The 15240-nt window shown below is 46.5% G+C and overlaps 1 protein-coding gene across 1 annotated transcript; it reads right to left on the bottom strand.

Moving 5' to 3' along the window:
• Positions 1 to 1681: 1681 nt before the first annotated feature.
• On the bottom strand, positions 1682 to 9463 carry meox2a (mesenchyme homeobox 2a). The gene is made up of 3 exons (XM_053433118.1): positions 8890 to 9463; positions 4536 to 4708; positions 1682 to 1900 (listed from the first exon to the last, which is right to left on the bottom strand). Exons 1-3 carry the CDS (start codon positions 9461 to 9463, stop codon positions 1682 to 1684), a joined length of 966 nt encoding a protein of 321 aa, XP_053289093.1.
• Positions 9464 to 15240: the final 5777 nt, after the last annotated feature.

The raw sequence follows: 15240 nt of genomic DNA, 5'->3' as shown, positions 1-15240 counted from the left end.
AAAAAAAAGAGCAGGTTTTAATCAGTAATGAACAAAATATGAACTTTTATTAATGTCACAACCTCTTCTCACAAACCTCCCTATCCAAACCAAGAGGAGACACGAGCTGAGGGTTTTTACACAGAATATGATGAAAATCCAAGATATTTGTTTTAATCTTTTGATTTGAAATGAAATTATTAAATTGTTTTATATTTACAGAACCCAGTAGTGTCTATACTCGAATGCAACCTGTGTATATTTTTGTCCCCAACAATAGTTAGATGTTTATCTCCAATCCTCATGTTTATATCGTGGTGAGAATAAAATGGAACAGAAGAATTTTAGTGTATTTCTATTTCCACGTGTTTTCTTAAATTGAGCTCTCAGGGCCACCGTACATCCTGAAAGGTCAAAACCTGATTTAATCTTAGCATTGTGCTTCGATGGTAACGGTCATTGAACTGTGAATTTCCATCAGAGGATGATGCCTCATGATCAGGCAGTTAAGTCACCATAGAATCATGAGACATTTAAAAAAAGATCAATTAAAACGCACAAATTAACAGTTTCAGGCCAGATTTACTTTTTGAAAATGAGCGTTTAACAACATGTAGTTTATATTCTGTGGTGTTTCACGAACCAGTGGGAGAGCTGAGTGTCCTGAATACTTCTGAATACTTTAACAGTTGCAACGCAGAAAAAGAAAGGATCACATTCATCCCACGGATTTGCTTCGGGGGAAAAGAACGATGAAAAAAAGACAAGCCGCACATGTCACGTCATGTGACCTCCTGCACGAATTAGAATGCACAATCACAAAGTGGTGAAAGACGAGATCCACTGGTGAAATTATCTTCCACTGGATTCTGTAAGGGAACACGATCCTTTTGCGGGTTCGCTCCCCGAGTCTTGGCAGGAGTCGTGACCTTAGCCCGAGGCAAAGGTGAATTTCAACACGCGACGCCATCACCGGCTTTCTGCCGTGATGTTTAATTCATTTCACACACGTCCATCAGCCCGGGTTCCCACGGAGGTGCACACGCAAAGGAAAATCATAAGAAATATTCCATTTTCCACTGGTTAAATTTTATTCAATTTGCAACTGTCACTGAAAAGGTTTGATAAGTATTTCAGGTTTTCAGGTTTTGTTTACAAAAATGTCTTCACCAGGTAGAAACGTGTGGAGTAAAAGAAGCGTCAGTGTTTATTCCTGCGTGGCTATAAGACAATACTGAGAAGTATTTACAGATCACTTATATTAGCTCGGCAAATTTCATCTCCCGCTACTTGATTTGATCAATCACATGGTACTTTACATTTTTACACAGCAGGAACTGAAGGAGGTGCAGCCTGCGCCTCTGACAGCACGCAACATGGAATGTTTACAACAGTTTGACTGGATATACGTTTTCCAAAAAGTCCCGTATAGTAAATCATGTTTTTTTTTATAGTTTTATCAATGAAACTTATAACCAATGTGTATTTTTTTTATATTTCACCATCTTGCTTTGACGTGCTCAGCTCTTGAAATATACATTTAACCTACACGTCCTCCGTCTGTCCACCGGTACACTTGTTTAGCATCGTTGTAGGACGATGGCCGATCAGCTAACAGCAGTCCTGAGGCAGGGGGCGGGGCCTGTACTCGTAGGGTTAGAGGGGGAGGGGTCAGAGGGGGGGGGGGGGGGGGGGGGCTGCATCACAAGTGGGCGTGCTCGGAGCTCTGGTCGCTGTCGTGACTGTCCTCATTGGCTAAGGAGTCCGTCGAGTGGTGGAGCGCCGCGATGCCGGAGAACTCGGACGGCAGCAAAGTTCCCTTTTTCACGTTCCCCAGTTCTTTCTCTCGGGCCGCCGCCCCCTGCTGGCCGCCCTTCACCCGTTTCCACTTCATCCTCCTGTTCTGGAACCACACCTTCACCTGCGGGTCAGAGGGCACAGAAGGAAAGTCAGATTCACGGTCGTGCACAGAAATAATCAAGGAGCAGGGACGAGGCCTCAGTGCTCGACCCGGAGTTTGGCAGCTCTCTCTCTCTCTCTCTCTCTCTCTCTCTCTCTCTCTCTCTCTCTCTCTCTCTCTCTCTCTCTCTCCTGTGACCTCATTCCATTCCATCTGCCACTTGGCCTCTACCTGAGTTTCCCTGACTCAACAGCCTCGGCCGTATTTGCGTCTCTCAGACTGATGATTAAGCTGTTGCTTAAAACAGTTTGCACGTCAAGAAGCAGCAGAGGCTCTCGGAGTGTTGACACGTGCACCTGGGGGGGGGGGGGGGGGGGGCGAGCTCACCCGCTGTCACGCAGGGCGAGGTGGGTTTATTTTTGGGGGGGGAGCGTCGGTCCGAGGGGGGGGGGGCCCAAGTGGTCACATGGCACAGGAAGTCAGTTGACAGCACAAACGTTTGTGTTGCGCGTCAGGGGCGTACGCCGGGCCGAGTGTCACCTCGGATTCCTCACACGCCTCCGGCCCTTTTCTGGGAGCAGTAGATGGGGGGGGGGGGGGTGTTCTGATGTGGAACCGAACATGTGATCCTCCCGTTTAAAACACAACATCGCTTCCTGAGACCCCTGACCTCTGACAGGTGAGCAGGACTGATGCTCTGATTTGAAACGGGTCGTTTGACCCTCAGGAGGCGGGACTAACAGAGCAGCTGATTGACACTCGGTCACATCAGGTGAAAAGGTGATGTCACGGGTAATTTCTTTTTAAATAGGAAGTTATATGTAATTTAAAGGTTTAACCCGAATTTAACCTGGTTTTGATTGAAATATTTATTAATCTGAAAACGTGGGTTTACTGGGGAAACTTCACTCATAAACTTCAATTCCCTTTTCTCTTTCCTAGGCTCATGGCCCCCGGCTCCACCTCTGCCATCTTTGAATCGGCTCCAGCTCGTCACGGCCTGTGGTTCCATAAAACACCCGTCAGGCGCACGCTGATTGGAATGCCAATTTTTTACCTCACTATCTCCCGCTGTAGATTTTCCGCGACACAAAAGCCGAGGTCACACACGAGTTGCGTTTGCTGAGCCGGAGACGCTTCACGCCGGTTTGTGCCGCTCGGTGCCACAGACGGATTTATGGCCGCGGCCTGGGAGCCGGTCGAGGTGGAGTTCTGTGGACGGGGGCTTTTTTTTTGTGACGCTAAGCGAAAGCAGAAGTTTTCCTGACACACTCGATGTGTTTCTCACTCTTCATTTCAGTTTCTTCGCTGCTAAATGTGACCGAGCAGGTTACGGCTCATTTTAGTTTGAGAGGCCGTTAAAAACGCACCTGCAGATGGTTTCACTCACTGGGAGAACTCGGCATCGAACCACCGGTGGACGTCCTGGGCAGTTCTATCACGTGTGGCCACAATGATAAACACTGGAGCCCCATCAATATATCAGTTGAATGATAATATCATCTGATATGTGGGTTTCACGGACTCATGGATCAATATCAACTTTTATTTTACCTAAGCACTGCAGAAAATATATTTATATTTTGCCTAAAAATGTATATCTTCAATATATTTGGATTTATTTGGGTTTATTTTTATTTATATTTATTTACAATAGTTTATTGTTAAAATTTAAAATATAAAAACCGGGATTTACATTTTCATCGATAGTTTACAGTGGCTGGAGTCAGATGATGAAAATGTTCTAATATCAGACGTGATGCATTTTACTGAAGGAAAACAGGGAAAGGAACAATCATTTATAATTTACATAAACTCAAGGTCCATAAACCTGAGTTAATTTAATTTATTTGATGATATCTGACACTATTTGTATTTTTTGCTGTATTATATTGTACTTTAATTTCTTTATATTGTTGAATTTATCATTCCAGTTCTTTTCATTTGGTCTTGGACCTTCCCGGACGTTTTAATGAGGCATTACAGGAGCAGCAGGTAGAAGGAACAGCCGGCTCTGTTCCATTCTGCTGTTCCCAGTCAATGCACATTAAAAAAAAGTCTGGGGCCCCGGAGCTAAATGGAACGGTGCCACCGGTGATGATATAAGCTGCACAAATCAAAAACCGTCCGTCAGAGGATTCACGTGAGTTCATCAGCTTCTTTTTTTGTCATCAGAGGTGTCAGCTGCTTATGACTTACAGCTTCCACTCGGGTGTCAGGGAACAACAGGGAACAACAGGGAACAACAGGGAACAACAGGGAACAACAGGGAACAACAGGGAACTGTACGAGCGTTTCCTTCCCCCCCCGACCACCGCTCTCCTGTTATTCATGTGTCTGTGTTTTACAGCAACCGACCCGACTTTATTTTTCCTCTGCTCGCAGGGTACAGTGGGCGAGAGGAAGTGACTTGCTAGACAGCACTTCCCTCCAGGCCCCTCTCTCCCTGTTTTGACTGTGGCCCCCGGCTGAAAAAGAATAGACACGAACATCTGGAACGCCCTAGTCCCGTCACACGGCCACATCTGGAGCCCAACGGCCAAACTTTAGGAAAACACAGGAGCCACCTCTGTTTTCACAACATGGCCTCACTGTGCTGACGTGAGGGCTGGACCGGGTCAGAACCCTGAGGGGGGGCCGAGCAGCGGGAACCTACTTGTCTCTCGGTGAGGTCCAGGTTCACGGCGATCTCGTAGCGCCGGAGCCGGGTCAGGTAGTTGTGGTGGGCGAACTCGGCCTCCAGCTCTCGGATCTGCTCCTTGGTGAACGCCGTCCTCTCCTTCCTGGGCTTGCTGCTCACGTCTGACTTGTAATTCCCGTCCTGGGACTCTGAAACCAAACACCACACAGGGTTCTGTTCCACTCACACACGAGATTTATGTGCAACTCACACTCCCACAAAAAAAATAAAACTTAATGCAAATGTTATGTGGCAGGTGCGAGTCAGCAGGGGAAGAAAGGAGCGAGGTAAGAGAACCGATGGGAGCTGTCACTCACACTTTATTGTTCAGTCATTGTTTATGAACACTTTAAGTGGCTGGAAGGACTCGCGAGTGGCTGCACGTGTGTGTGTGTGTGTGTGTGTGTGTGTGTGTGTGTGTGAGTGTGTGTGTGTGTGTGAGTGTGTGTGTGTGAGTGTGTGTGTGTGTGACTGTGGCAGCTGTGCTCTCACAATAAGCCGACTTTTACAACATGGATTTAATTTGTCTTCGTCTTTAAGGAATCTGCTGCTGCAACTTGATTTCTGAAGATTTGAACAGAAACTGGTGCAGGATCAGTTTTTACTCTCAAACCTGCAAGAAAATATCACGGCTAGAAAGTATTTTCTGTTATTTCCTTTATGCAACTTTTTAATTCTCCATTAATATGCAGTTTCTAGAAAGAAAGGAAAACAATAATTCCTCTAATCGCGATTGGGAAATTTCAGGAACAGGCTTTAAAAACTTCATGCATGTATAAATAAAATAGAACTAAGTAATATTAAAGAAAGCATGTAGCATGTTTGATCCCTTTGATTAAAATAAGAAAATATGAAATACTACATATGTGCAACAAATAAAAAAGAAAGGGACTTTTCTATTATTCTAATATTTTATCTAAAAGAAAATGTGAGAAACAGATATGGGAATAAAAACTAAATAAAAAGTGTCAGCTCCACTTTATCTCTTTGCCCCACAAAATACTTCTTCTTTTGGTATTTCCCCCTCAACCCTCTGGAGAAAACCCGTGAGGTTCATTTACCCTCACAAACTTTCCTATTGTGTTCAGACTCTGAGGTTTTCCTCTCGTTTGCATGTGAACTCATCAGCAGCTCTGATCTGCAGCAGCGTGTGTTAATCCAAACTGTGAATCATCCTGCAGCTCGCGGCCAGACGCAGAGACGGTGAGAAGCCACGTCACATCACCCAAGATCCCCCCCCCCCCCCCCCCCCCCCCCACATCCCACTGGACCGGAGGGACCCCGGTTTGTCCTGCTTCTCTGCCAGAAAGTGGATCTTCCTTCTAATTAACTGTGTTTTGTTTTCCAGGGTGAAATTACTCCTTTGGGACGCCGAGGAGAGAAGACGCGGGGGGGGGGGGGGGGGGGGGGGGAACTCAAACTGCTCTACAAAAGTTACATTTGTAAAAGCACCGTTCTTAGAGCCGAGGGACAAACACAAACAGATTTATAAACTCCCACATCAGCTTGATGAAATGAAACAGGTCTTTGCTTGACCCACAGCCTGTGTCCTGGGCTCCCCCCCCCCCCCCTCTCCAGCCCCCCCGACCTGGCCTCTCCCTCCCTGTAATTTCGAACCCGGGCGCTGAAAACACTGTGAGGCTGAGTGATGCCGGGCCTCAGACGTATTTACCCGCTCGCTCTCTGGTAAACACAGACGTCGTGTAAAGAGAAATAAAAGAATAACACAACCAGCTGCTTCAGACCAACAGGCCTGGAGTTAAAAAACCCAGCGGCGGGTTTTTATGACACGGCCGCGACACCGCAGCAATTAGGGCCCCGCCGTAACTTTCATCTCGCCACAAGAAAGAGAGGAACAATATGAGAAAGCTACGTGCACGCAGACAGTGCACGTGGTTTAGGAGCCGGGTTCAGTGTGAGAAGGACCATCACAATTCTTTTTGTGTCTACGTTGACTTGGTGTTTGTGTTGTGTTGAACAATTAGCCGGTGGTTTTGTTTCCTTCTGTGTTTTTGGGTAAAATAACATCACAGCAGCTCATTAAGAACCAAGTGAACTGCTTCAACACAGAACCTCAGAAGCTCACGCCTCCTTCTTTACAACAACGCCTCAACAAAATGAGACGTCAGGCACCTTTTATTGTTCCAGAGAATCCAGAGAATCCAGAGGCTTGTTAAAGAGCGACCACTCCCTCGACGGCTCTGTACCCGACGCACATTTAACCCAGGAAGCCGGCGAGCAGACACTCCACAGGCTCCCGCTGCTCGGCCACAAACACAAAAAAATCAACAGGTTCCCCAGAAACCGGCCTCCCAGAATCCCGAGGAGGTGGCTCACCTCATGATTCATGAACCGACCCCGTGGCCTTTCCTCAAGGAAACAATCACAACCAAGTGTTAGAGGCGGAAATCTGAGACGCTTCATATTTGAGCAAAAAAAAACGAGGGGGTGAACCCAGCATGGAAATGAGCTCTCGGGTTTTCTGTTATTATTCCTGTATATCTAAATTCAGGTTTCGCTGAAGTTCCTGGTCCAGATGGTGAAACCCGATCGGGGCTGTATCTCACTCGAGTGGCAGCGGTGTGATATTTAGACAGCTGATGGAGTCGGCAGCCTCGTTAGCCCCGATAATCAGGCTGATTGGTGTCAGCGTGCAGCGGAGGAGGCAGCGCTCATGTAATGAGTGTGCACCAACTATTGTTGCAGGGGAAGTGGGATCTAGAGGCCGAGGCTCGGTTTCCAAGGGATTTGACGAAGCAGGACAGGAAATAGGAGGTGGTGTGTTTAAATCTGTGGATTTAATATGTTGTTGCAACAATTTGCATGAGGATAAAATGACACTGAGCACAAACGGAGCTGTGAAACTACAAAAAGAGTCAGTGTAGAGTCAAAATCTGTGAGTTTCGATGATTTCTACACTTTCTTTTATATTATAACCTAAATAATTACAAACACACAATCTCCCTGCGATGACCACAACCCCCCGGTGAGTCGTAGGAGTGTGTTGTCGAGTGCAGGTGACACTCGAGGTCTTTAAAAGGCGACAGGATCACGACTGACGGCCCCGCGGTCCTCAAATGGACAGGGGGGAGAGCGGTGAGCGCACTTTCCATGGAAAACTAAGAACTCTCGCTAATATCACGTTCCCTGAGAGAACTCCGGTGACCCGAGCCCAGCGGTTTGTCACGTTGTGATTGATTCATGTGGTGACGGCCGCGTTGTAAATGTGTTGCGGGTCAACAGGTTGTGTTACCTGTTTGAGTGCAGTCCTGAAGAAGAGAGACTCATCTTATTGTATGTTTATTATTAATTATATAGAGGTTATGTACAATTCTGTGTGTGTTCCTGTGTTGAGAATTTAAAGCAGCTGCTCTATTTATGGATTATCTTTAAAAAACGGTCCAGATGTTATAAAAGATTAATGTCAAAACATCTGCAGCCACCTTCAGTCGTAAAGTCACTAATTTACTAACAAGTGGTTTTAACTTTGTCCAACACAGTTTGTCTTTAGATAATATCTGTGAAAGCAAAACTGTGTAATAAATGTCTGTGACTTTTAAATTTAAATCCATTTTAGACAAATGTGCCGGAATATTAATTTTGGAAAATTAAATAATTCATATTCCATGAAAAAACTGTTTACAGAAGTTTGTTAAATGAGTTAATTACATTTTGTATTATGTTGAGTTTTTATAAACTTGTACTAAACTCTGAAATGTAAAATGTGACTTCATTTGATTCATTATTTTTTCTCATTCTTTCATTTTAGTTTTAAACCTGACGTGATTTATTTTAACTGGTGAGATTTGGACAAGTAAAAAGTTGCTGCGTCAGTCGGGGGGGGGGGGGGGGGGGGGTTTTAGTCTTTTACAATCCGTGACATTAATTCTTTACTGTGCTTCTCGTTCTCTGCTCCGTGAAGAGAGTCTCTCCTCAAACCAGATGTGAGTCTCTCAAACCGGTTCAGCCGGGCGAGCCCTCTCGGTCCTCGGTCCGGCTGCTTCACTCGTCCTCGGCCGCGGCCAACACCTACAAACTGCCTTTCAGAGAGTTCTGTGTTTATCTATCACAGCTGCAGGAACTCGCCTCAGTTTACAAACTGCTGAGAGATTCTGAATGACACGTACAGATGTGTGTGTTGTTCTTGAGCTCTGCTCGGAATTTCTTCTCACGCTGATATTTACGTGATGATGTTTATCTAGCAGGCTGAGCAGAGACACGCTGGACATGGTGTTGATAATATTTGCATGAAGAAATGTCAGAGGATTAAAATCTCTGCCTTCAGGATGGTTCCAGTTTTTAAACCCTGAAGGAGAATCAATGTTCTTACCTGAACTGTCACTTTTCCTCTTGCTGTTCCTCTTCTCGGCCTCAGCAGGTGACAGAGTCTGTCTGCCAAAGTCTGCCGGCACACAGGAGGCCCCTGTGGGGGTGCTGCCACTGCCCAGACTGGGAGTGCTGGCACACATGCTGGGCCCACCAGGGTGGCCCAGGTCCGGGGGGGTGGGCCCGCTGTCGTGGGACGAGAGGGAGAGCGGGTGGCACAGGTTGTGGCGCGTGGTGGCGCCAGGTGAAGGCATCTGTGGGATGTGCCAGGACGCATGGTGCTGAGGCTGGTGGTGATGCTGATGGGAGGGCAGGTGGCCGCGGTGTGAGTGTGGGTGGGGGTGGTGGTGGTGGTGGTGGTGCTGCCCGGGGAACAGGCCGTCGTCCACCGGGTAGCTGGAGATGATGCAGGGCGCCGGTGAGGAGGTGGAGGAGGAGGAGGACGAGGAGGCCAGGTCGGGGTAGGAGACGTGGTCCGAGCGCCCGTGCAGAGTCAGGGGCGACTGGGTGAAGGCGGGGTGGAGGGCCTGTGCCGGGGCGTGGGGGCTCCGCAGGCAGCCGAACAGCGTGTGATCCATCGCATGCAAACACACCGACCCTCCGGCAAAGGTGAGAGGGGCGAGGGAGGAAAGGGTGAAGCTACTAAAACAACCAAACCAAAAAAGAGAAGAAACCAAGAAAGATCACCAGCACATATCCAAGATGCTTCTCAAGTCTCCCTCTCCACAAACCCAGAAAACCTTTTGTCCGTGGAAATTGAAACAGTCAAAGTAGAAAAGTATTTTGGAAGCGGGTGTCCTGTGGTAATCCGGAGCGTGCGGCCGCTTGCCAGGCCGTGCAGGATAAACACCGGGACAGAGCGGCAGCGGCAGAGCCTCTCGGATGTCGGGAGGAGCAGGGCACTGGAGCTCGAGGCTGGGAGCAGGAGGAGGTTCCTAGGAACTGCAGAACGAGGGGAGCCGGCGGAGGGGATGTTATAAATAGGGTGTAACGTGAGAGGGAGGCTGGGTCACAGACTGCATACGCGCTACTGACCACATACATATGATCACCCTCCAAAAAGCACAGCACAATAAATCTGCACTATTAAAATGGCTGAGCCTCAGGAAAAGAAGGCAATTTATTTTGGACTTGGATGTGACCTCCGGTGGCCATCCCCCCCCCAACTAGAGGAAAACAGCCTTAATGGTTCATGGGTGTGGCTGAGGGGGGGGGGGGCGAGGGCACGAGGTGTCAGAGGTTAACTCAGCATGTCCCCCCCCCCCCCCGACTGTCAGTTCTGACCCCAGTTAGTCTTGTGGACACTCGCTGGTTTGAGTCCCGGGACGTTAGAAGCTCCAGTGAATCACTGCTCCTCCGTGTCTGCAGCTTTAAAGAGAAAACGTTTTATTACAAAAATAATAACGAGGGACTTAAAAGTATTTATCTCAAAGTATAAAACTGGGAAGTCTCTCAGTCGACCACACAGTCACCTGAAGGTCGTCATCCACCGTGAAGTGAAAGTGAGGAAATAAAAAATCCTGGCTTCACCTCTTTTTTCATCCTTCCACCGAGTTTGGTTCTAAATCCATTGTGTAGCTTTTGCTTAATCCTTCTGACAAACACACAAAACAGGGTGAAAACAACACAACCAGAGAAAGTTAATAAAATCAATTTAAGTAAATAAGTAAACCAACCACAGTCATTCCTGTAAAACATTATTTAATGAATATTTTATTTTAAAAAGCCTGAATCAGTTTATACGATAGATTTAAATTAGGAACAGACCGGTGGCCAGAAGACGAATCCTGGAAATCATTAAGAAAGACAAAATATTTCCTCCACAACACATGAAACACTCGAGAGACGACTCGTCAGTCCTCACGTCGGCGTCTCACTGGATCAGAAAAGACGTTTTATAGAAGTGAAGAGGGAATGAAAACAGGGAACAGGAACCTCTCAGGGATTCTTCTATCGTCTGTGCAGCTTCAGGGAACTTCAAATAAGAATAAGAGGATTCACCCTCAAACTTATTTACATAATGTTAAAGCAAAAGGACAATAAAAAAATTATAAACTCGTGGTTTAGTTTGAGAAATTAGAATCTCTGTGTTGGAATTTAAACACTTAAAAGCTGTTATTTGAAGTTGACCCACATATTTCCTCCTCTTGTCAATCTCTGGAAGTCAAAACAACAACAACAACAACCAGACGGTAACACGACCTCGTCATTCTGTCGCTGAGTCTGAAGAGTTTTCGTCACAAACACAAAACAAAGTGAGAATTTACGGCCGAGGCTCCGAGGCCCCGACAGGTTTCACAGATGGACGCTCACAATAAGTCGGAGCTCGGGGGGGAAGTGGCTGGACGACGCGGGCTGTGCCACCGGCGCTGGAGCCGCCTGGGAAAGGAAATTAATTCTTCTTTGAGGGGAAAATGACTTTAGCAGATATAGCACCGGCCTGTTGTGTGTCCCCCCCCCCTCCTCTGCCTCCTCCACCACCAGTTCCTCCAAAACGTCCGAAGGCAGCCGAGGAAAAAGCAGCTCAGGTGAGCGAGTGTCAAACTCTTCTACTGTTTATCTTACAAATTAAGGCTATTAGCAGGTTAGCAGAGCTTTTATTTGCTCAGGGCCTCCAGCAGGTATTAACACACACGTGTTTCCAATCCAGCAGCCGCAGCGAGGGCCGGCGGCGTCGGCGTTTTCTGGGATTCTTCAGCCCTGTGTGGGGAACTTGAGTCAGAAACTCCCACTGTGTGAATACGTGTTAGTTTGTGTTGGAAATAGGATTAAACTAAATAGAGTATCAGGTATATTCTGGGCTTTTACTGTGAAAATATCACCTTGTCTAGGTCTGATTTGTATTTTCTTGAAACTTGAAGATAAGTTTATTTTCCGTATATTCTTGTTTCTCCTTTCAACAGCAGCTTAATCCTGAAATAAAGACCCGGTAGTTTGATTTCCTCTGTCTCGTGGAAACCTTTAATCTGGAGTTTTAATAAACACCAGCATCTGAGGATTAAAGTAAATATTGGCCCCAGAGCATCAGTGACATGTTGCACCCGGCTACGTGACGACATGTGAGATGAGGAGCAGGAGGAGGAAACCAGGTTATCAAGACGAGGAGGTGCAGCTGTCCGAGTCAGCGGAAAGACACGTGGATGTGTTTGTGACGTGCGTTCGAGTCCGGTGGAGGTGCCGACCTGCTGCTCAACCTGTGGCTGTCAGTCACACACGCCGGGCGGATTACAGCTCGGTGCCGCTCTCACCAAAAACAAACACGCAACCGCCACTTTAGCCCGTTTCTCACACGGCTTCACAGCTAACGTGGTGGTTTGCTGTGCGTTCCTGGTTTGGCCCTTCGTTGGAAAGTGAGCAGCCTCCGCTCCGGGATAAAGTTTTGCCTCCTCGGCAGAAACACGACACCGGCACACAACAGCGATGAGAGCGGCCGGCTTCAACAGATCAATCAGAGGATGAGGTCGTGGAGGAAGAAGTGTGGCCTCTGCCTTCATGACGTCTCTAAATAATACTTTAAATAACAACTAATCATCACTTCTAATCATCAACATTTCATAAAGGGTTCGTCAGGCACCGTGCTGTCAGCAGATATAAGTGGTTTTAAATGTATTTTGCATCGCTTTAAGTATTTATATATATATATTTCAATATTTAAAATGTTATGTTTTCCTCTGCATTTGTTTGCAGGATTCATAAAAACATTATAAATCACAGAACTTAGTGACATGATGTGTTGTGGCTCAGGGAAGATGCTGCAGATCTGTAATTTATTGTTTTACCATCTTCTTTAAAATAACTAATTCTACACTTTCCTTGATTTCTCAGAGAATAATTCACGATGACTCAAATCAGACATGTTGAGGCGACTGATCTTTAGGATCTGGTGAGTTTAAATGTGGGTTGAGTCCCCGTCGGGCCCTGATGGAGGCATGAGCTCTGGTTCTGTTGATGAGCTCGGTTACACTCGACAGCTTCAGCTCTTCTTTCCGTTGACGCTCTCTGAGGCTTCTGAGGTTTTTCCGCTGTAAAAAGTTATTTAGGGGGGGGGGGTTGTTCCTCCCTCGGGTCAAAGGTTAACGTCAGAGGATGTCGGACATTGTTAAACCCTATAAGGCAAATTGTGATTTTGCTGTAAATATAAAAAAAGACAGATTTGATTGAATTGTTCTGCTGCGTGTGAGACGTCTGCTGCATGAAGAGATATGATATATATATATATATATTTTAAAGTAAAACAGTTAAAATACGTCTTCAGGGATGAAGTTATGCTGTAAAAATATACTCAGTGTTTCATAAACCACTTGTGAATCTTCAATAAATAGAATTAATAAAAATGCAATAACCAAAACTATTGCAAAAGTATAATAGTTATAATATTTTCAGTCTTGTATTGACTGAATCAAATTGTATAATAAAAAACGTTTACAGCCCCGGTTGTGTGACATGCTTCACTACACAAAACTTTGATGTCGCTCTCGACTTTACAGTTTAACACATGGAGTATTTAAGGAAACTGAGTGTGTGTGTGTGTGTGTGTGGGAGAGAGAGAGAGAGACAGAGAGTGTGTGTTCATTATTAGACATTTTCCCTTTCTACGAAAATTCTCCGGCTAATATGGAAAGTTTTTTCTCAGTGTGTGACTCTGTCGCTCTGGATCCTTCAGTCGAGGACAGTCAGAGGAGAGAAGATGTGTTTGCAGAAAAACAAATTTACTTTTTGTAAAGTTTGGCCTCTGATAGGAAACTAAAAAGTATTTTGACACGTTGGAATTGAAAGGAAATAATAATATAATAACCAATATTCCTTGACTGAAAGAAACAATTTGCTCATGGACTCAATAAATCAAACATTTAAAAGCTGGGATTCTTTTCGACAGAGTAACTTTATCTCTGCTTCACATCAGCTGCAGATGTTTCACACGTTTCCTCGGTTTGATCCTGCGACTAATCACAGTGACAGTGTTACAGTTTGTAGGGATGAACATCTGAGGGCGGGGGGGGGGGGGGGGGGGCGGCGTGGAAACCGTTTCCTTTCAGACCTTCAGCTGCAGATTTACAGCAGCAGTCGGGGAAACATTGTCCGTGAGCAGGAAGTCGGTGATCTGTGACAAAGAGCGACTAAAGGAACTGTTGTTTACAGGAGGAAGAACAAGAGTGACAGCACGACGGCATCAAGGAGAAACCTCCACAGCCTCGGACGCTTTGATATTTTATAATCACGTTTTATTTGGCTTGAGATGAAAAAAAAACATCAGTGTAATAACTGAGTTGCAGTTTGCAAAAGAATAATTTTAAAGTAAAACGTTTGTGTTTCTTCTTTAGACTTTTCTGTATCATGAAATGTACATTTTATTTAATCACTCTTATTGTTTGGGAGCTACCAATATTTAAATTCATGTTGAAATATTACTGGAAATCTTTCAGGAAATTCGTTTTTTGCTTCATGTATTGTTTTGTCACCTAAATTGACAGAAAAACACAGATTTAATCTCATAATTTCCAGACAAAAATCAATACCGGACCAAAAACCATCTGATTTTCATTTTCAAAACGTAGACATGTGAGAGGTAGAACAGCTCCGATGTGACACTGATCATATCTCTGAGAAAACGTCTGTTTCTCAGGACTAATGAGGTCATTTCACACACTTGCCGCGCCGAGGCGGCCATTTTCTGTGTCTGTAATGGCCGCGGACAGCTGGGGTGACATCATCATCTATAATGGGGGGGCGGTTGGTTCCCCTCCACCTCCCGCTCCGAGGCGCTGGAGCCGGAGCAGACGTGCGTGATGCTGTGCAGGGCCTCAAAGTCCGACCACACCTCAAACAGCTCCGGGGTCGCCGCACTCAAAACCTCCCATTTAGATCTGGACCGGGTGCGAGCGCCAAGACCCAAAAGCGGCAGCGGCTCCAGGCGGCCGCAGCGCTGCAGGCCCGTTTCCTCCCAGACTAAATTTGTACGCGCCCTCCTCCTCTTTGGTTCCGGCCCCTTTCACACTCCTCGCCGTGTTCCAGGGGCGCGGGGGCGGGTGCCAGGTGGCCGGCAGCTCCAGACGGCTCAATTTGTGAACGGGGCCATTAGTGACTTTTTATTTGCGTGATGGAGTCGCCCGCCCACTCAGCCAAACCCGGCTCGCTGGACTTCCTCCGGCTGCACGCTCACACCACGGCGTCGGTTCAGTGGCTGCGGAGGAGCTGCGACCACATTGCGTCACTCCGGCGTGGAGCTCTGATGCTCCAGCTTCAACATGCTGTTCCAATAAAAGGCAAATCATTCAGAAGAGTGAAGTCAACCTTTTATGACTTCACAGCTTCCCTCTCTCTCTTCAGGTCCGTGCAGCCTCCTGGACGAGGCCCA

Source organism: Pleuronectes platessa, chromosome 10 (assembly GCF_947347685.1).
Source record: "Pleuronectes platessa chromosome 10, fPlePla1.1, whole genome shotgun sequence".
Lineage (NCBI taxonomy): Eukaryota > Metazoa > Chordata > Actinopteri > Pleuronectiformes > Pleuronectidae > Pleuronectes > Pleuronectes platessa.
Note: the sequence above shows the minus strand (reverse complement) of the source record. Positions and strands in the feature narration are given on the sequence as shown.